Source organism: Tympanuchus pallidicinctus, unplaced genomic scaffold (assembly GCF_026119805.1).
Source record: "Tympanuchus pallidicinctus isolate F22 unplaced genomic scaffold, pur_lepc_1.0 scaffold1, whole genome shotgun sequence".
Lineage (NCBI taxonomy): Eukaryota > Metazoa > Chordata > Aves > Galliformes > Phasianidae > Tympanuchus > Tympanuchus pallidicinctus.
The window spans coordinates 93,234,116-93,253,666 of NW_026294618.1; the positions used below are offsets into that span (position 1 = coordinate 93,234,116).

Consider the following 19,551-nt stretch of genomic DNA (forward strand, 5'->3'; position numbering starts at 1 on the left):
TGAGCTGAACTTCTGCTTATTAAGGCACTAATGTCTCCTGTTGCATGAATCACATGAAGTAAAAAGTGATTTTATGCAGTTCTCACTGAAATACTTGTCAAAACTTCGGGTAGTTTTGATCTGAGTTTCTGTGCATAGGGCAATATATGTCTGGACTAAATTGGGAAAAAGTGTTCTTCCTCTTGAGTAATGGATTATATTGCTGAATAATGTAACAGCTGCTTTTGAAAAAAGTGCAAAGTTACAGTCAGCTACAGTATGTCTGTGAGATCTGATCCAGCATTGCAGAGTTCTGCCCTGGGGTGTACTGAGTCCCAAAGCAAGCTTGGAGCTCTGATTTCTGCAATGGTCAGTGGGTGTGCAGTTGTGGGCTACAAACAAAACCTCAAAAAGAACAAAACTTCCAGGGAATATTTTTGTGTTACTCTTCTTCTCATTGGTTGTAGGTATATGTGTGTGTTAAAGACAAAGACAAAAATACCTGTAAAGAGCAGTAGTTTGCTTCCCTTAGGTGAATACGTCTTCTGTATTTTTTTTAATCTGCTCATTTGATTTGCTTTTGCCATGTATGATCCAAGTAGCAAAGATGAATGGTGTGCACTTAGCTTGGGAGGATGCTGATGCAGAATTGCTTAATTGACTTTTCCTTTTAGCACATGGGTTTTCTCTGCAGAAGGAGACAGTAGTGTGTATGAAGCATACTTTTTTCTCCTCCTTCTTTTGAAATAAGCGGTTTTATTGAACCACAGCAAATATTTCTGTATGTGCAGCTTCCTGAGTGCCACATCATTGGTGTTCTCTGAGATGTGAAGAAGTCTGTCGTGAGCTATTCTGAAAAGATGTGATGTGGAGTTAACAAGTTAGGCTGTAGCTTAGTGAGTGGAGGAGATGCCCCTTTGACCTCCATTATGAGCACACTTATCTTGTTATTGATATTCTCTGGGTGCTCAGAGGCAAATTCATTGAAAATCTGTTTCTGTGTTATAAAGGCTTTTCCCTAAGCTTCCTCTTCACTTAAAAATTTGCTTCCTGCTTTTCCAGGATTTCAGTGTATGTAACCTATCACAGTTAAAGTACCTTAGAGTGCCTGTTCATGTTTCCTTACTTCCCCGGCATGTAAGCTGCTTTTGTGGGCTAAATCTGTTCACATTGTGTCTGGAATCCTCTATGTGAGCCAGTGCTCCATTCATTGCCAGTCCTTGAGGACTGAAGATCTTGCTACCATACCAGCAGCCAGACCTTAGCTTCAGTCTGTATTTGACTGCCCAGCAGCCTTTCCCAACACAGAAGTCTTGGCCTGTGAGCTTGTAACATACATGTGTTGATTGGTACATGTCAGGCTCTCAGTTTTACCTTGTAAGGTGAATACTAATCACTTGGGAAAAGTACTTTCTGTGACTGATGTATAGGAATCCTCTAATCCTTGTGCTTTCTTTTTGGCTTCTGCAAGCAGCAGTGGGATTCTTGACTTTTGCCTCTGTTAGTGCAGGGGTTTAGATGCTTATTTAATTTCAGCAGTTGACCAGTTTGCAGCGGAGAAGGGGGAGGATCAAGTTGAAATTAGTTCTCTGTTTCTCGCAGAGGTTCAGCTGTTTCTGAAGTTACAATATATGGTGTTTACAACTGTGTTTTGGAGAGGAAGAGTAGGCAAAGTGGAATTGATGGATGAAACTGAGCTGTTCTCATGCTGACTCTGAGCGCTTGAGACTTGAAAGTTACGCATGTACACTCTTCAGTGGATAAAGATCTGGGCAACTGCTGAAATGCAATAGACCACAAAACAAACTTTTTTATCATCTGCAACGTACAGTTGAGAGCATTGTGGTTTTTAATTCTTAATGTAATGTTGCTATTCAGCTTTGACAAAAATGAAAGAGCAATATGAAAATCTGCTAAAACATACTTGGAATAAAAAAAAACCCCTTTCTTGGTGTTAAATAAGATTTCTTCTTGTTTTATAGACTTCTCCTTGCTGGATAGGTGGAAACACTGAGCCTTTGACTGGGTTTACATGGAGAGGTGGATGTGAACGGGAAACCACTGGCATCCAGATCTGGAGTGAAGTGTTTGTAATTGATAAACCCAATGGAACAAAGGTAAGTGCTTGATTTAAACAGTTGTATTTAGTGATTTTTGGCCTCTGGGTGAAGAGTTTTAATGCCATGGGTTTTGTGGGGGCAATTCAAACATCGGTTGGTTCCTTTCTATTCACTGGCTATGTAACGCATTTGGAAACCTTCTATCAGTGCAGGTGTGTGTTTTCCTGCTGGTATTCAATCTCCAACAATAGTCCATTTTAAAATTACTTTGGCGAAATCTGTTTTGTCCAGGCCAATGGGTGGGTTATCCTGTGAATGTTCTAAAACTATGTTGGTTATAAATACAGTGTATAGACAAGTGCTGTGATAAGAACAGCTCTAACAAATACTGCTTTTGGAGTTGAGATGTGTTCTGGCTTGTAACTGTTCAGGCGACATGTAGCATGTAGCTGTAAGCACTAGAAATGCAGCTTCAATGGCCAGAAGATGATTGTTCTGCATAGTTCAGCAGCTGGCTCATAAAAACAAAGCACATCTACTTGTGGGAAATACTTTATATACTAACTATACTTATCAAAATTGGTGCACCTTTGAACTCTAAATTGCTGTAACTACAGAGTTTGATTTCAGATGTTTATTTTCATGCTGAAACAGTCTCAGTGTTGTCAGTAAGTATTTTCTCCCTAACATCAGCACTGTATTCTTAACTGTTCTCCTGAACTGTAAACTCTTATTTAACTTCCATAGTCCTTATATTGCTGAAGTGCAGTGAGAACATCTGACGATGAATTAGTATGGGAAGCTGATTTTACCATGTTTTAGAGCGAACCAAGCAGTTCTCTGACTGGAAAGCAGTTGAGTTATGAGGATCTGTTGGTGCTCTGGAAAAAAAAAAAAAAAAAGCAACAAACTTATTTGTTATTGCTTATTTGTTGTCTGCAACTGAAAGAAAAAAGGAGTTGTACTAGGTCCCAAGGATGGGTATTGGGCAGATTAATTCTTATCATTAAGACCACTTCATTTCCATGTCGCTTCAGTAGATGTGCCATTTGTCTAGCTTTCTTCTGAAAATGATTAGTTTAAGACATCTGTCTGTCTTTTAAAGGGACCACCTCATACTTAGTTGACAATGCAGTACAGCTTATCAAAGCTGAGACCGATATTTTTACAGTTATTTAAGAGCTACCTTTTTGTTAACTGGGCTGTGGGATGTTTTTTCTGTGGGAGGGGATGAACAGCATAGCAATACCAAGGACGTAAGGCTGATGCGTTTGTGTAGTTGCTGCTTGCTAATCTGTAGGTATATATAAACGTTTGTACAGGAAACTAGTTGAGGCTTTAATAAGCAGGTGTGGAAGCAGAAACAATACTGTACTGTAAACAGAATTTACCCCAATGACCTGGAGTTTGAAACTGTAACAACTTGGTAACTGTTGCTGCTCTTCCAAAATCTGTAGGTTGCTGTACTACTCATGGATACCCAAGGTGCCTTTGATAGCCAATCCACTATCAAAGACTGTGCAACGGTTTTTGCCCTGAGCACCATGACAAGTTCTGTCCAGGTGAGAATACCTGTGCTGACAAATAATGGCAGCTATAGGAACCCTCTTGCCCAAGTCTGCACTTTCTCTTTAGCTATGCTTAGGAAGTTCACCTGCACGTTTTCCTCCAGTAATTATGAATGGTTTCATACTTAATGGTCCGTTTGCAGTATTGTGTAGATAACCTTGATTCCAGAAAGATATCCAAGACCAGTTTGGGTTAAATTGCTGAGTGAACTGGTAAATCCCAAACAAAAATGTCATAGTAACAACCACTCCTGTACTGATACAGTAAGGAACCTTTAAGACTTTAGATAATACAGCTTAGGGTGAAATTACACTGCAGTCTCTTAAAGGTACAGCTACTGATACTAAAAACATCAAAGTAACAGGAGGATGTGGAACCCTGCTTCTGACCTCCACCCCTTTGTTCCTGTTGTTAGGATAAGGTGTGGATCGCTGATGCATCCTTGAGCTAAGTGCTCTTCAGTATTGATGTCATTGGAGCAATTGTGAGCTCCCCAGAGAAAGAGATTTCTCTGGAAAGATTTGAGAGCAAAAAGGGCTAGTGAACCATCTGCCCAGCTGTTTTTAAAATAGAGATGATGCCACAGGAGCACTTAAACTTGAGAACAGCAGATGGACATGCCCATCTTAGTCCTTCCCTCTCACCACTGTGCTGTAATTAGAAGCATTCCAGCATTCTTCCTAGATTTCTTTATCACTTCTTTCCTTGGAAAGAGGATGTTCTAAGAAGGACTAGGGTAGTCAGCAGTGGTTTTTTTTTTTTTTTTTTTTTTGTCATTACCTCTAGGTCAAGGTAGTGACTTCTCTTGAAGTGTTTGCTTTGGCTGGTTTTCAGACACTGGCTTTCAGATAGTTGGATGTTTCTGGAGGTGGTGAAAATACTCAAGAGGTCTAAAGGAGCCTACATAAAAGATAATGGTTTCAAGTCATGTTTTAATTTCTTTACTGTTCCTTCTAGGTATACAACTTGTCCCAGAATATTCAGGAAGATGACCTTCAACATTTGCAGGTAAGAATATACAGAACTTATGTTAAGCTACGTCTGAGCTGACAATCTTGAAATTGTTCTTGAATTTACTACTGATAGAACTGTGATTTGGTAGCTGCTTTGTACTTTGTGCAAGCACTGAGTCTGACCTGATGCTAAAACTAATGCTGCCTATAAAAACATTATTTGCATCAACTCCATGATGCTGTGATGTTTCCTCTTTGACAGCATGAAAGTAATATAGCATAAACTTCTCATTTGGTAAAGTCTTCCAAAAGTCTGTTCTCTATACAGGAAGTGCCAAAATTCCAGAAAGGATTAGAATGGGAAGTAATTCCTGAGAGCACTTAATGAGAAGTTTCCAATATTTCTTCTTTTTTCCCTAAAATTAGAAAACTGACAGTGTTTCATAACTGGTTTCTACTGAAATTTGGGAACGTGACTTGGAGAAGAAAGAGCATCTGCTGCCTGGAAACCTTTTCTAGTTTTTCAGCTGAGAAACTTCTAGAGAGTCCGATTCAGTCTGGAAACAAAAATCATAAGAGTTGTCCACTTTCTACTGTGAGATTTTCATCCTCTAATGGGATGCTGTAGTCAAATGTCACTGAATTGTGGCTTCATGTGAATGGTACAAGAGCTTTATCTCCTTAACTTAAAACCTGTAGCTTCAAAAGCAGTTTTGTATCAACTTATGTCTGCCTGTGCTCAGGTTGTGACCTTGTTGCAGCTTGATTATTTATATATTGTCAGATTGAAAGGACTTCTGTCTTGTTCAGCGCTGCGGAATGCTGGCTGCCAGTGCTGGGAGTAGAAGTGAATTAACTGAGCATAATCTTCTGATTCTGTTCTCAGTTAAGAGTGGTATGCCAAAGGAAAGAAAAACAACCAAAAACTCCAGAGTCCACAAAACAAACCCCATAAAAAAAAAAAAAAACCAAAACATTTCCAAGCAAACAGAAAAGGTCAGGAAAGTTTGGCTTTTAAATAATTTACAAATAACTTTTAATAACCTTTGGCAACCTCAGTGTAGTCAGAATAGATAAATCTCTGTGTTACAGTGAATAGTGAGATTTGAGGGAAGTGCAATTTAAAAGAAGCAAATGCACAGGTATTTGCTACCCAGTAAAGATGGGGACAAGGAGTCATGGGCTGAGAGAAGAAAATGTGCTAGTCTGAAATACTCTTCACTCTGTCTCTTTCACGTAGCAGGGAGGTGAGTGCAGTGGGCATTCAGGGTCAGAGAAACAAGCCATTCTCACATGGATGCTTGGCCTCTTCAAAGCTTTATGCTCAGGATGACAGGGACTTAGAAGTTCACTTGTATTAAGTCTGTCTCGTAAGTTCTCAGATGTTCTTCTGACAAACAAAGGGAAAATTGTCCACATAGGATTTTTTTTTTTTTCCTGAAGTGTCAGAGAGATTAGCTTTAATGCAGAGGAACAATTGCCTGATTATAGAGGGTACTGGCATGCCTCCTTCATCTTTTACTTGTGTTCTCATGAGTTTGCTGGCCCGCTTAACATGGAGAGGAAGAATGCTGCTTTTAGCATGAAAGATGGTGAAAGTAACCAGAGGAAGACAGTTAAGTTAGCACTTCATTTTATGCTGAAGAGTAACAAAAATTGTGAGATTGCAGGCTGAAGTAGAGATCTGGGAAGCTGCTTGACTTTGAATGTCTGCTACTTTGAGTCTAGGCAACTTCCTTGAAATTCTGAGGAATAGATCTTTAGTGTAAGTAAGGGACAAGTGTTAGGCAAGCTTACCTCCTTAGCCTTGCAGACAAGTGTTGGAAACTGGCTGGAGACCTGCTCAGCTTTCATCTGAGAAAAGCCTGCAGGCTGCCCATTTTGAGCTGCAGTGCCATGACAATTCTGGTGTGGCACTGTGAAACCAGTGGAAATTATTTCCTTCCTGAGTTTTACAGAAGATTGATGTGCTTGTTCTTGAGCTGTGTTGGCCATTTTAAACCATAATGGGGTTTAAGATTGAATGCTTTATTCATTAGTGATGTAATGTGACATAGTGAGTTGTTACAGTGGAAAAGTGTTTTATGTGTGGCACTCTCACACTCTTTCTATTAGTTGTTTACAGAATATGGAAGACTAGCAATGGAAGAAATTTACCAAAAGCCGTTTCAAGTAAGTGTACATGTTAAATGTGTTGTAAGCAATTGAATGTGTAGAAAATGAGCTCAGGATAATGTATGAAGATAAATTAGTTTGCCTCAAGCTAGTCTCATCTTTACAAGATGAGCTTAAGCGTTAAGGAGGTATGAAAGTCAAGTCTTGTGTTGACATTAAGGAGAAAAGTTTCATTTTTTCCTTCCTAATCATTACTACTTGAGTTGTGGTTGGTCTTTGCTGTGTGTTTGTGAGTATAGGTCATATAGCTTTGAAATACTGTTCAGGGCCATACTGTGTTTCATTTACTTGAAGCATCAGTGATGTTAGTGTTTGAGTTCTCTAGATTGCTAACTTCCTCTCTCCGTTGGCTAATCTAGAGAAAGGTTTGAGGCTTCTTACATCTAGTGGACACAAAGTCTGAGATTCCTTTCAATCTGAATTATCAAATGGTCCTTCTGAACATTTAAAGGTACTAGTGGCAAGTTTTTACAACTTGTGTCTCTAGAATATTTGTGTGAGTCCTTTGTGCTCTTGTGTTGGTGCAGGTAAGATGGAGCCTTTAAAAGCACCTCATCTAATGTAAGGCTAACATCAAGGTTAGTTCTATATCTTCAGCTAATAAATAGGAGGATGGACCATGTAATCCCTCAGAGGTAGCAAAAAGTAAACCCATGGAAAAGAGAAGCTATCTTTTTTGAGATGCTGAAATACTACTTTTCATATAAGAAATCAGTCACAGTTGCTTGTGTGTTGGTGTGTGGTGTCTTTTAAATGAGCTGCTACTTACACCACAAAGCTATAAGGCTCATTCATTCACAGTAGCCCAGTTTTAGACTTTTTAATCTTAAAACAATCGTGTGTCATAGTTCTCGACTTTGGGAATGATACAAACCATTGACCACTGTTGTTCTTCCTGTTATAGACACTAATGTTCTTAATTAGAGATTGGAGTTACCCTTATGAGCATGCATATGGCTTGGAAGGAGGAAGAAAGTTCCTGGAGAAAAGATTGCAGGTAAATTATTTACAGTAGTCCTAGTATCGTGGTCTGGCATAAGTGATGCCTCACTGTCAAGATAGTGATGCATAATGACCTCGCTCTTTGTGCTTTTCCACTTGTATAGAGTTCTGGGATTTAGAACTCTACATTTCTAGGTTCAAGAATGAAAGCTTAAATACAGTCTTGTGCTCTTACTGCTTTTAAACTGATGCTCAGTCTTTCTTGCAGTGCTGCAAAACTGTTAGCAGTTCTTAATGCTTTTTTTCTTCAGGTGAAGCAAAACCAACATGAAGAGCTACAGAATGTAAGGAAGCATATTCACTCCTGTTTCAGTAACCTTGGCTGTTTCCTGTTGCCCCACCCTGGTCTTAAAGTTGCAACAAATCCAAATTTTGATGGGAGATTAAATGGTAAGAAAATCTCTATTGTGTGTTCTTTATTCAGATCACTGAATTAATTTTGTCATGAAAGTTAAACACTGATATAGTTGGCCATTGAAATGTTTTATTGGAAAAACATGGGGCTAAAAGGTGAAATGATGGTATCTAGAAACATGTATTGTGTGTTCTTATCAATTCAAAGGGGATGGATATCTTTCTTTGCATCTAGGTGTTGACTGTAGTGTCAATTAGTGTGAGACATACCTAAAGGTCATTAAATAGGATTCTAAAAAGAAAAAAAAATTGCAGACATGAGCATTTGTAAAATTAAAAGACTTTTCTTAATATTGAAAGGCTTTTCTTTAAGAACTCGCTAAATGAAAAGGTCTAACTGGAATGACTGTAAAATAGCTGTAAGATTTTGCCACTGTGGAATGGGAGGCAGCTAGGATTTCTTCATTATTGTGCTTCTCCCAGTAGAGAGAATGTATCAGAGTGGCAAAGGCTAAAAATACGACTGTGCAGTAGTGGGATGCTGGCTAGTTCTGTGCTGAAGGCACAAACAACCTATAGGTTGTATAAGAGACTGGTGTAATTGGGATATGTAGACCTTGTAACATTCAAAGTACAGGACTCAGTTTTCTGTTTGAATTCAAGCTTTCAGGAGAAAATAGAACTTAATGGAGGCGTAGCATGTATTTAAGACTTGAAAAGTTTTAAAAAAAATAAAATAAAATGCAGTTGTGTTGCTATTTTGAAGGGTTAAGGGTTATGGGTTATCAGTGTTCCTTTAGGAAATATAAGATTGAAAAGAGAACTAATGATTGTTTGCTGAAACTAAATTTTTCCCAGATATAGATGAGGATTTTAAGAAAGAGCTGCGGAATTTGGTACCATTACTGCTTGCCCCTGAGAACTTGGTAGAAAAAGAGATTAGTGGATCCAAGGTGACCTGTAGAGATCTTGTAGAATACTTCAAGGTAAGCAAACTCATGCTAATTATTTTTGTTAATGGCTTGAAAGAAAATATTCTAATTTTAGGATATCTTGTTCCCAGAGAAGATAAAGGTATCTAGGCTGACATCCACTGATCATCTCAGTTTTACTTTCATTATCTGACTTTCCAGAACTGGCACACAGCTTAACACAATAGCCCTTTGCAATCTGCTGTTAGCAATTTTTTTTTTTTTTTTAATAAGCTAAAATACTTCAAGTTCTATCAGATAGAGATTTTTTTCTTTGTTTTTACTATTTTGAGAATCTAGTTTGTCTGGATTTATGTGGGTGGGTGTTTTGTTTTTTGGTTTTCTTTAAAGCTCTCACTGACAGGTAGAAATCCAGCTCCTAAGCTTCTAGGTGTGCAGTAAAAATCTCATCTTATTTTCTGTCCCTCCAAATTTGTAGTATGCAACGTGAGTGCAGGAAAGCATCTTCATGTGTTACACCATTGTGTGCTATAAAATTTGTGGGTCCTTGCAGCTATTAAACGCTGAGCTGTTCTGATATAATGATGACATCAGGAGTAACATAGTAGCATGATTCCAACGTCACCAGGAATTGGTCTGGTTTATAGCTCTTTTTGAATTGAAAGGACTTAGCTGGCTTCATATGGGAAAGCAGCATCCCTAATGACTTGAATTTTACTACTTTTGAACACGTGTTGATGGCAAGTCAGCTGGTGTTATGGAAGTACTGACATGGAGTGGAATCTGAGACCAGAACTCTAACACGTAGATGTTGTTTTATGTATGCTTAGAAGAAGATGCTTTGTGGAAGGTATGATGTGGGATGCAGTACTCATGGTTGCTTTGACAAGCATAAAATCTGCTCTGAAGCTGGTGTGCTGTCTCTTGGTGTTCACATGGTTGTATATAGCTTGCTCTGTTTTCTTCTTTAGTGAGGCTTGATCTCATAGGGTGCAGGGAGTACATATTCAGTGGCAGTTCGAAAAGGAGTGCATCATAAAACTGTTTTTGGCTATTGAAAAGCAGTCTAATTCATGTTGCAGTAGCCAACCTGGGAACAGTTGTGCAGAAAAAGCATTCCCTGGTCTGGATCTAAAGCTGAAATCGTGAACTCTGAGTTGGAAAACTGAGGGGTTTTAGTTGAAGGAAATAGCTATCAAAGTAATAGCTACCAAAGAGTGAAAAAAAAAACAAGTACAAGCCAAACTTCATAGTTTATTGGTGCTTGCACGTTAAGAAAGCCTGCCAGTGGTTATTGAAAGAGAACCATTTTGGTGGAGATGAACAGCTTATTTTTAATACCAGTAAAAGCATGTTACTTGAAATGCTTTGTTAAAAGCAAGTACTGCTTTGATTTGCTTTAACTGGAGATTATGGGAGCTTCGTGTTAGGCTTCTGAAATGTAAAGGGGTTAAAGCACTAGGGATAAAAGTGACAGATATTTATGTATGGAGAAACTTGTGTGAGTATTTGTCATTATGACAAAATAATAATTCATGAGCTTTGTCTCTATGTAATGCCTTCTCTTTCCTTCTTACCCATATATGCTTAAGAAGTAAGAAACCTTTCCTTTTTAATTCTAGGCTTACATTAAAATCTATCAAGGAGAGGAGCTACCTCATCCAAAGTCTATGCTGCAGGTATTTTGATAGTAGATGTGTATTTCATAAGTCCTGGTCATGACCATTGGGAATGTGAAGCTTCCACACACTTGTAATTCTTGAAGGAACTGTGTGCTTTGAAAGCAAGTGAAGCAGGGGGCATTGTTTCTTTTTTAACCTGCTTCAATTTCAGGCATAAGCTTCCTTTAATAACTTGCTCTTCTGTCAGTGTCTTTCAGACAGTATTCAGAGGGCTTTTAGTATCAGCCTTAGTAGACAAAATGGAGAAAGATTATAGTAGTGCAGCTAATACTACTGTCTGACAGTGTTGGGCTCCTAACAAACAAACATGTGCAACAAAGATCAGGTAACTACACTGAACTTTCCTTTCTGTGTTGAGGGTGTAATCAGCTATAAAGTAATTAGAAATAGTGACTGTATAAAGCTATGTGATGAACACTCAGATTTTTGTGATAGTTTTCTTCTAAGCACAGACTCTAGAGCCAGTTAAAAAAATATTACCCACATCAAATGGTTAAAATTAAGCTTTTAGTGTCACTTCATTAAATATGGAGGGCAAGTCAATACCCAGAATAGTTGAGGAAACAATTTTTGAGACTTTTGGGTAGAGTGGGTGATTGGGAGAACTTTTCACAATGAAAGTGGTGGTTACCATGTCCTCTAATTAACATGCTGTAAATGTGGCTGAGAGGTAAAGATGACGACATCTTGCAGTATGAGCCAGGATAACTGTCCCTGATGTGACACGGTTTGAAAGTAGTATAAGTCCTTACAGATTGACACCAAAACTGCACATACACAGTGCAGAATTAATACCAGCTTGCAGCTTTCCTCACAGGCAGTGATGTGTCAGGATTAATGTTCAGTAGTGTAGGGATCCTTATTTGCTTTTTAACAGTAGAACACTCAGATTGCTCACAGTAACAAGCTGTACAAGCACATGGGAGTTTGTTCAGAGTTGTATTAGCTGAAAAAACCTTTCTCCTAGTCTGTAATGTGTCTTAATGTGTATCTCCAACCTTCACTTGTTTGTGTGGGGCATTTTCTTGGCAGTCTTTCTGTTTGGTGGTGGTTGCTGGAATATGTTGGACAGTGCAGATACATGTGTAAAACTAGCTGGTAGTACTATAGTGATAAGTGGTTCTCAATGTTTTCTAGGCAACAGCTGAGGCAAATAATCTTGCTGCTGTGGCAGGAGCAAAAGACTTGTACAGTAAAGGCATGGAGCAGGTATGGTAACAAAACTTTTTCTAACTGAATGTAAATACGGGCCTTCTGTTTTAGCGGTTGGTGTAGGTCAGGAGTGTGTTAATGGGGGGGAAAAAATAGCTTAGGCAGCCAGGATGGGTATCTGATGTAGTGCATCTGGGTTTCTTTGAGATAGGAATTGGTGGGGCGGTGTGGGAATGGGAGTTTGTGAGAAACCACCTGTGGATTCCTGCTGCTGCTCCTGACACATCTTAAAGATCTTGTAACATGAAATAGACAGGTAAGTGAGGAGATGTGGTGTCAGGGCATCTGAGGGTAGAGTTCTAGTATGGTTTCACAGTTTTGAGTAGCAATTGTCTATTAGCTGTCAAATATGTGGATTAAAATCCTTTGAAGCAAGCCCTTGAAATACCAAAACTATGTATGCCATTTCCTACTTGCTTTTTCTCTTAAGTTAGTAACTTATATAGATGGATTTCATAGTGTTACACAAGGTTTTTATCACAGCCAATTCTGAAAGCAGTTGCATGTCTGAAATTTTAACGAGGCTATGCTTATTGTGAAACTTTATATTGGGAGGGGACCAGTGGGGGTGATAACATGCTACAAACACAGCTTCCCACTAAGCGGGCAAATTCTGGTCTTAATCACTGAAATAGCTTTCTGTTTTGAAGTTAGAATAAGACCTAGTGCTAGTGGCAGGCTAGGCAGTTTCAGCTGTTAGCAGGCTGAGCTGAGAATGCTGATGTAGAGGGACTCCTTCATTTGTTTCCATTTTTGGATATCTCTTGAAATAACTTATGTTGTGTATTTGAAGGAAAGAAAAAAAAGCCCAGTCTGTTTTCCTGTCTTGACTTTTCATTGGCTACTAAGATACCATAGTTGTAGGACTTCCTTACTTGGAGCAAGGAATAAACAGAAACAGATGTTCTCCTAAACAGACTCATGTTTCCATAGTAATTTCCCTCAGTATTGTATATTTTTATATTGCTGTAGAGATGAAACACAAATATCTTAAATCAGTTCTTATCCAGAAGTCCCAAATGCTCGTAATGTGACACAGCTTTGAAACTTCTTTTTTCAGGAACGAGGCTTAAGGCTGGGTTATGTATGGATATTTCTTACTGTAGTGCCTTGAGCTCTCCTCATGAGCCAAAACCCTCTTTCTGAGTATGCATGAACACTCTCTCTTAATGATCTTAAATGTAAGGAAAAACAAGTGCAGGCACACAGCGTAAGAGAACAGTGGCAGTATCTGCATGGCAAGCCGTGGTTTTGATGCACAAGGATCTCCTCAGTACTCTGGGGAATGTGGAAAGACTGTTCTGGAAAATGAGAGATTAGTAACTGTTTTCCAGGGAGCTTTCTAGCTAAGGAGAACTAAAAAAAAAAAAAAAAAGAAAAAGCAGAAAGGTGCTTATTCAACTCAAGCAGGTGGGGTGATGGTGTCAGGATTTTAACAGTGAGATTTGCTTTGAAAAAGCTAGCCAATGAAGATGTACATCTTGTGAGGCAGAAAGGATGTGCTGTACTCTGAGAAAGTGATCTTTCTGTGTCCAGCTGAAGGAACAGCAGCAGGAGAAAGTTAAGGTTGTGTTTGAAGAATGAGATGATGAGCACTGTGATAAGTCTGCCTGTGTCACAGGACGAAGGCTGTAGTTTAAGGTCACATGGAAAGAATCTTCAGGCATAGTCTGACTGTAAGGGACTCAAGGAATCAGGACTGAAATGTGAGCAGTTTGGATCTGTGTTTAGGGACTCTCTGACTGTAGCCCTCGTGGTCACACGACAGTTTTACAGATTAGTCCTTAAGAGCATAACTATTTCTGTACTTGTGCTTATTTAGGGGGAGGAAGATGATGGGTGTCCTTAATGCAGGTATCCATCTGAGTCCCTGCTCTCTTCCCTTCAGCAGAAACTTGTTCTCTCAGGTTGATCTGAATCAACTGTCCTAGAGGGCAGTCTAGGGAAGAACAGGCTAAAGATGCTGTCAGCAGCTAGTTCTTGTTCATTTGTATCACCTGGTGAGTTCCCTGGAGCCTGTGAGTGGCAACAATAACCAACAAGTTACTGAGTGGGCCAAATCTGCCCTGCTTGTCCAGATTTGTTGCTGAACTTCTCATTGGGGTGGGTGGTCTGAACTGAAAAGCTGAGGGGAGGTCGTAAGAGTGCTATTTAACTTTTCTCTAGCCAAGCTTTCTCTGCCTCTGGATGTTCTTTGCTTTTTCCCTCTTCATAGCAGGAAATTACAGTGGAGTTGATGCCCTCTCCTTATGGGCTTACCTGAAGGAGAATACAGAAAGTATTAGTCCTGTCACGTGTTATGGCTTTGTATACAGTCAGGCAGTTTAGGCATTTGCAGGTCCATGATGCAGAGTACTTTTAGCTGCTTCCCTTGGGATGGCACTCCAGACCTTACAGAGGAAAATTGCAGGAGTCAGTCTGATAGTGGTTTGAAGGGTAAGCAGCAAGGAGCAGGTTTGCTGTCTGTACAGGACAAGATGCTGTGTTGACGCCACCTGATTGTTCCTGCAGATCTGTGGAGGAGATAAGCCTTACATTGCCCCATCGGATCTCGAGCGGAAGCACCAGGATTTCAAAGAGTCAGCTGTCAAGCATTTCTGCTCTGTGAAGAAGATGGGAGGGGAGGAGTTCTGTCGGCGCTACCAGGATCAGCTTGAGGCAGAAATCGACGAGATCTATGCAAACTTTGTGAAGCACAATGATGGCAAAAACATATTTTACGCTGCTCGTACCCCTGCCACTCTATTTGCAGTCATGTTTGCCATGTATATAATCTCAGGACTGACTGGGTTCCTTGGTATGAACTCCATAGCTACCCTGTGTAATCTTGTGCTGGGGATGGCTCTTATATCCTTTTGTACGTGGGCATACGTTAAGTACTCTGGGGAATTCAGAGAAGTTGGAACAGCCATTGATCAGATCGCTGAAGCTATATGGGAACAGGTTGGTATCTATTTTAATGACAAATCTTTTTTTGAGCAAACATACAAAATAGTTTCTGTTCAGTGCTGTGAGTGAAAAGCTGGTGTAGACGTAATAAAGAATGCTAGTTTTGCTGAAGGGAAAATTAGCTTAGAAATGTGACTGATCTTTTTAGCAGGAGAGTGTACAGGCAATGCTAGCCCAGGAATGTTACAGGCCTTACTAGATGCTTGAATGGTAAGAGTGGAGGGACTCTTAAAAAATCTTATTACTTCTTGAAGAGGAAAAATTGTGCTTTTAAAGGTAAGTTTAAAGTGGCAGGCCTGCACTGTGGATGAGCTGGGTAAAATATTTCCAATGGTTTAAGAAATGTGGATGTTAAAAACAGTGCTGTCCTTTTGCATTTCACCAAATGGTGTGTCTCTGGAGGATTAATTAGACCTGAAGGAAAATGGCTGATGGGTGACCAGACAGACTCGCAATAGTTGTTGTACACCAAGTTCCTTCCTCTTCCTGGAATACTTGTGCTGTGTGTGATACTTCAGATAGCATGGTTATTGTGATACTTGTTAGACAAAAACGAGAAGACTTGAGTGTCAACAGTACCAAAGGCATCTGTACAAAGATCTTTTGTCTGAATCCAGTTAACATAGCTATCCCAGTACAGCCAGTGTGAAGATCTTGACCAACTGACCAACTCTTCCAAGTAGCTTTTGGAACATTCCTAGTAGCTATATTAGATGCCAACAAAAGGGAAGTGCTTTTAGAGCTGTTGTTACTACCAGTTAAAAGGGCTGACTGAATTGACCCAGGATGATGCTAAAATAGATCCTGCTCAGCACAAACAAATAACTGGAGCTTCCTATGCAGATGCAGTCTTGTACATCTCAAATAACTTTATTCCAGGCTTTTTGTAGGCACTGGTATACTCAACCTGTCTCTGGCAGCTGTGTAGGATAATGAATTACTCTGAAATAACTGGAGAGAAAAAGTGGATTTCTAATAAAAGGAAGGAAATAAGAAAATATACTAAATTGAGTTACACTGCTTGATTAGTGGTTAAAATTGAGGCTCTTCTGTACCACTGTAGCTTCTTGCTTTTGAGCTTGGAGCCGAAGAGCACTACAGGAGAAGTGGAGGGTGTCAGCTGGTTGTGCACTGCTCCCTATGAGAGCAGTTCTGCTGGAGGATACCTGGAGCATGTGGGTTTAGTTTGATCACTGGCCTTCCCTGAGGAGGGGAAGAACGTGGTTTACGGCAGCAGGAGCTTTTGTGGGCTAGAGGAAGGTGTTCTCCAAAGGAGTTTGCTCTTTCTGTTGTTATTCTACATCACAGATAACAGGCAAAGCATTTATTGGTCCTGGTCTGAGTCACTCTCTGTATGTCCCATATTCTTTCCATTGATTTTTCTTTCTTTTCCCTCCATGCTTCAGAGGAATCCCAGGAAGGTAAGAAGTTGCTGGCAATCAGATTTTTCTGAACTTAACTGACTTTATCTGCTGCCTTCTGAGAGCCACGTTTCCTAACAGCTCAATTCATATTCTAGGTGTTTCTCAAACTCTTTGAAGTCCTTAGATGCCGAACAATTCGCCGTGCTCTTACATCAGTGCCGCGACAGCGACTCCCATCCAACAATAACAAGAAGAAAAACTAGCCAGTGTTTTTAACTTTCTTTCTGTATCTGAAGTGTTCACAACTTACACATATAGGACAATAAGCTGGACCGTCTGGGCCGGTCTGCATAAATGCTGTAACCATACCAGACTGATGCTGCATATAGGGTATGGAATTGCACATCCACCTTCTAGGAACTGTAAAGTGGTTTGAATTCAGAGAAATACTGCTGTGTAGGAGGGATATCACTTGTGTTCATAGCATGTGACTGATTTAACCTCATTAGTGTAGCAGCGAAACTCATCTATTTCAGTTCATGCCAGTTTGTGTCAGGCTTCAGCATTCCACATTTTTCCATTATTTCAAGTCTCATCTTTTTGTATGGTTTTTTTAATGTTTTATTTTCTTTGGTTACCTCATTTTTTTGTTTCTTTGCACGTTTCTCATTCCACAGGTGTTGAAGCCCATGAGTGATAATTTGGTGGAGGATCATATGAGGCAGTCTGTTAGAAACTCTATCAAAGCAGGCCTGACCGAGCAGGTGTCTCACCATGCCAGACTAAAGACAGACTGACAGTACATCTCCTCTTCAACTCTGCCCTCTCATCCTAGACGTGCTTGCTGTACCATGAGAACTCAATTAAAAAATAAAATAAATAAATAAACCAAAGTTTACAATCAACTGTAGAAGTAGTTTAGTGTGACTGGCTTCACAGACTGCTGCCATCACCTGGGGAGAGTAAGTTTGTCAAGTGCTCTGCTTCTGAGACAAACCGGTGCCATTGGAGACTGGGGGTGGGTGGGAGGGGGGTGTTTTTAAGCATAGTCCTGGTGAACCGTGCATGTGTGCGTTTTGGGGTGTGTGAGGGGGAGGGAGGGATCTTCCCCCCCAGTGTTTGAGTTGATGTGTCTGGCTTACAGTGGGAGCCTGTCCTCTGCAGGAGGTAACTTCAGGGAAGTAAGGGTCAGACCTTGTAAGGGGTGCTGTGCTGTCCCCAGGTGTACCGAGCTCTACAACACCCCTTTGCCACCTCTAAGGCCAGAATGTTTCCGTGTATGGAGTTGGTGAAGCTATTAGAGCCACTATGTTAGATATGCATCCTGCTTTACTGCCTTTTATACCAGTGTTACACAAACATGTATGTTGGTTCCTCACACTGCTGATGGCAGAATAGCTCGTAAGGGAGGCAGTGGGTCTGAGCATCTGGTGTCTTGCCTTGAACTCGCAGACCTGGTCCAGAGGGAGGTGCATATCAGAACTGAGCTGTTTTTTTTCTGCAGTTTAGCCTTCATGTATATAATATTGCCATTAATTCTACTGGGGGAAGAAATTCCATTGAAAAACGTTGCCTACAGCTACCAAGCGATGAGTTAGGATTGTCTGTACAGTGTGTTTAGTTTTTATTTTTTAAGAAATCACAGATAGGGCATGTATATGAAATATAAATATATAAATACGATTTTGTATCAAAGTTTTGTAGTTTATGGCAAAACCTGGTTCTGTGGTAGCTAAGTGCAGTCCCTGTAAGGGAATGTTTGTGGCTCATGTAAATGTGTGAATGCATCAACAATTTGAAGTTTTTTGATATATTTGTGATATTTACCTGCCTTGAGCACTGCAATCTCACCCCCTTGGGAAAATCAGTGGGAATGTTTGTTGTGAAACTCTTGTCTTCTGTTGCATTTTAAAGTTATTTCCTGTAATTTATTTTCAGTACATGATTAAAATCAGTTGTGTATATATGAAATGAAATTCGTGCTTATTTTTAAAAGATGTTTAAGTATGTATTCTACTACATAAACTATGTCAAATACTTATCCTGACAATTATATAAAGAAATTGTCTATTGTACTTCATGGCTTTCTCTCGAAGCTGATGTTTCTTTCCTGCTTGTCTCTGAAAGATGACATCTGTCTAGGTCCTCTCCCCTCCCTGGTTAGGAAAACTTTCTGCTCTTCTGAAGCACGCTCCTTGACTTTACCGAGTTGTTTGTCAGCTTCTGCCCTTCAACAACTGTATCACTCTGAAATCTCGTTACAGGCCCTGTTTTCACTTGACTAAGCATCGACTAAGGTGTTTTCAGAAGTTCGGAGCATAAGGGCAGCTAAACAGTTAACTGCTGTAGTTTCAGCTGGAAAATGACTGTGTGCAATAGCTTGTATTTTATTATTTCTTCATTCCGAAGTAGTACAGATTTCCATCAATGTTTGAGCTGCGTCAGGCTCCCCTCTCACAGGGAGGGAAACTTATTTGTTTAAACTAAAGCAATTGCACTGTGACTTTTGTACCCTACGGAGCTGCTAGGGGTTGGTGGTTGTTACCTGTCCTCCAGAGATTAGGGCTCAGCTCCAGGTGAATGATGCTGAAGATGAGGTAGGAATGTTGCATTTTATGCTATCTTCTCTCAAACTGTACAGATTAAATACTGTTATTTAAACAATCTATTGCTCTTGTGCTGAATCTGTTTTTCTTCTTGGTCAAAAAACTGAGGAATCACAAAGGTGGCTTGGAGTGCCACACTTGCTTTGTACCCTGGCCATGGTGAGAGCAGAACTCTATGAGTGAGGCTGGAAGTCTTGATCCAGCCTCTACCATTCTACTGGCAGGAGGATTGGTGGTTATAACGGTGGGCATGTGGTGGGATGGGGAGAGAAGTTATAGATCCTGCCCCAAGAAGCTACAAAGCAAACAATGCAAGGACACAGAGGAGGGGTAATTGTCATCTTCATCCTTCCTCTGCTGTTTTAGTACTGAAGGTTTAGGATACTGACGCAGAAAAGAGCATTTGGGATTTGTGCAAATTTGCTGTGGGATGATTTTGAGAGGATCCAAAGGCAGGAAGAGCGAGGGATCAAAGTGCTTTTCTTTTTTTTTTTTTTTTTGGAACTGCAGTGCGACTGAAGTGCCAGCAACTGCACTGGGGAACTTGACACAGGGACTGTGTTGAGAATGAGTACGTGGGAAGCAAGCGCCAGCCACTGCAGAGTCAGGATGCACGTCTGTATATGAATCCGGATTAGCCCATAATAGGTAAACCTGCTGGCTTATTGAAGCAGCCCTAGGTTTGGGTTGGATGTACACGTTGTTCTCCCTGAG

The 19,551-nt window shown here is 40.1% G+C and overlaps 1 protein-coding gene across 8 annotated transcripts in view; it reads left to right on the forward strand.

The window, feature by feature from the left end:
* The window catches only part of ATL2 (atlastin GTPase 2), a 39,173-nt gene extending 20,274 nt beyond the window's left edge, over positions 1 to 18,899 (forward strand). For 5 of the 8 annotated variants that reach the window (XM_052701601.1, XM_052701612.1, XM_052701623.1 and 2 more), the window contains exons 3-13: positions 1,962 to 2,096; positions 3,497 to 3,601; positions 4,566 to 4,616; positions 6,677 to 6,733; positions 7,641 to 7,733; positions 7,990 to 8,128; positions 8,951 to 9,078; positions 10,647 to 10,703; positions 11,844 to 11,915; positions 14,430 to 14,861; positions 16,909 to 18,899. In XM_052701601.1, the coding sequence (XP_052557561.1) occupies positions 1,962 to 2,096; positions 3,497 to 3,601; positions 4,566 to 4,616; positions 6,677 to 6,733; positions 7,641 to 7,733; positions 7,990 to 8,128; positions 8,951 to 9,078; positions 10,647 to 10,703; positions 11,844 to 11,915; positions 14,430 to 14,861; positions 16,909 to 17,028 (1,389 nt within the window). In that variant the 3' untranslated portion in view covers positions 17,029 to 18,899. Of the gene's footprint in view, positions 1 to 1,961; positions 2,097 to 3,496; positions 3,602 to 4,565; positions 4,617 to 6,676; positions 6,734 to 7,640; positions 7,734 to 7,989; positions 8,129 to 8,950; positions 9,079 to 10,646; positions 10,704 to 11,843; positions 11,916 to 14,429; positions 14,862 to 16,273 lie in introns of all 8 variants that reach the window. The other 3 variants (XM_052701604.1, XM_052701652.1, XM_052701646.1) reach the window with 2 other exon arrangements.
* The last annotated feature ends 652 nt before the right edge of the window (positions 18,900 to 19,551 follow it).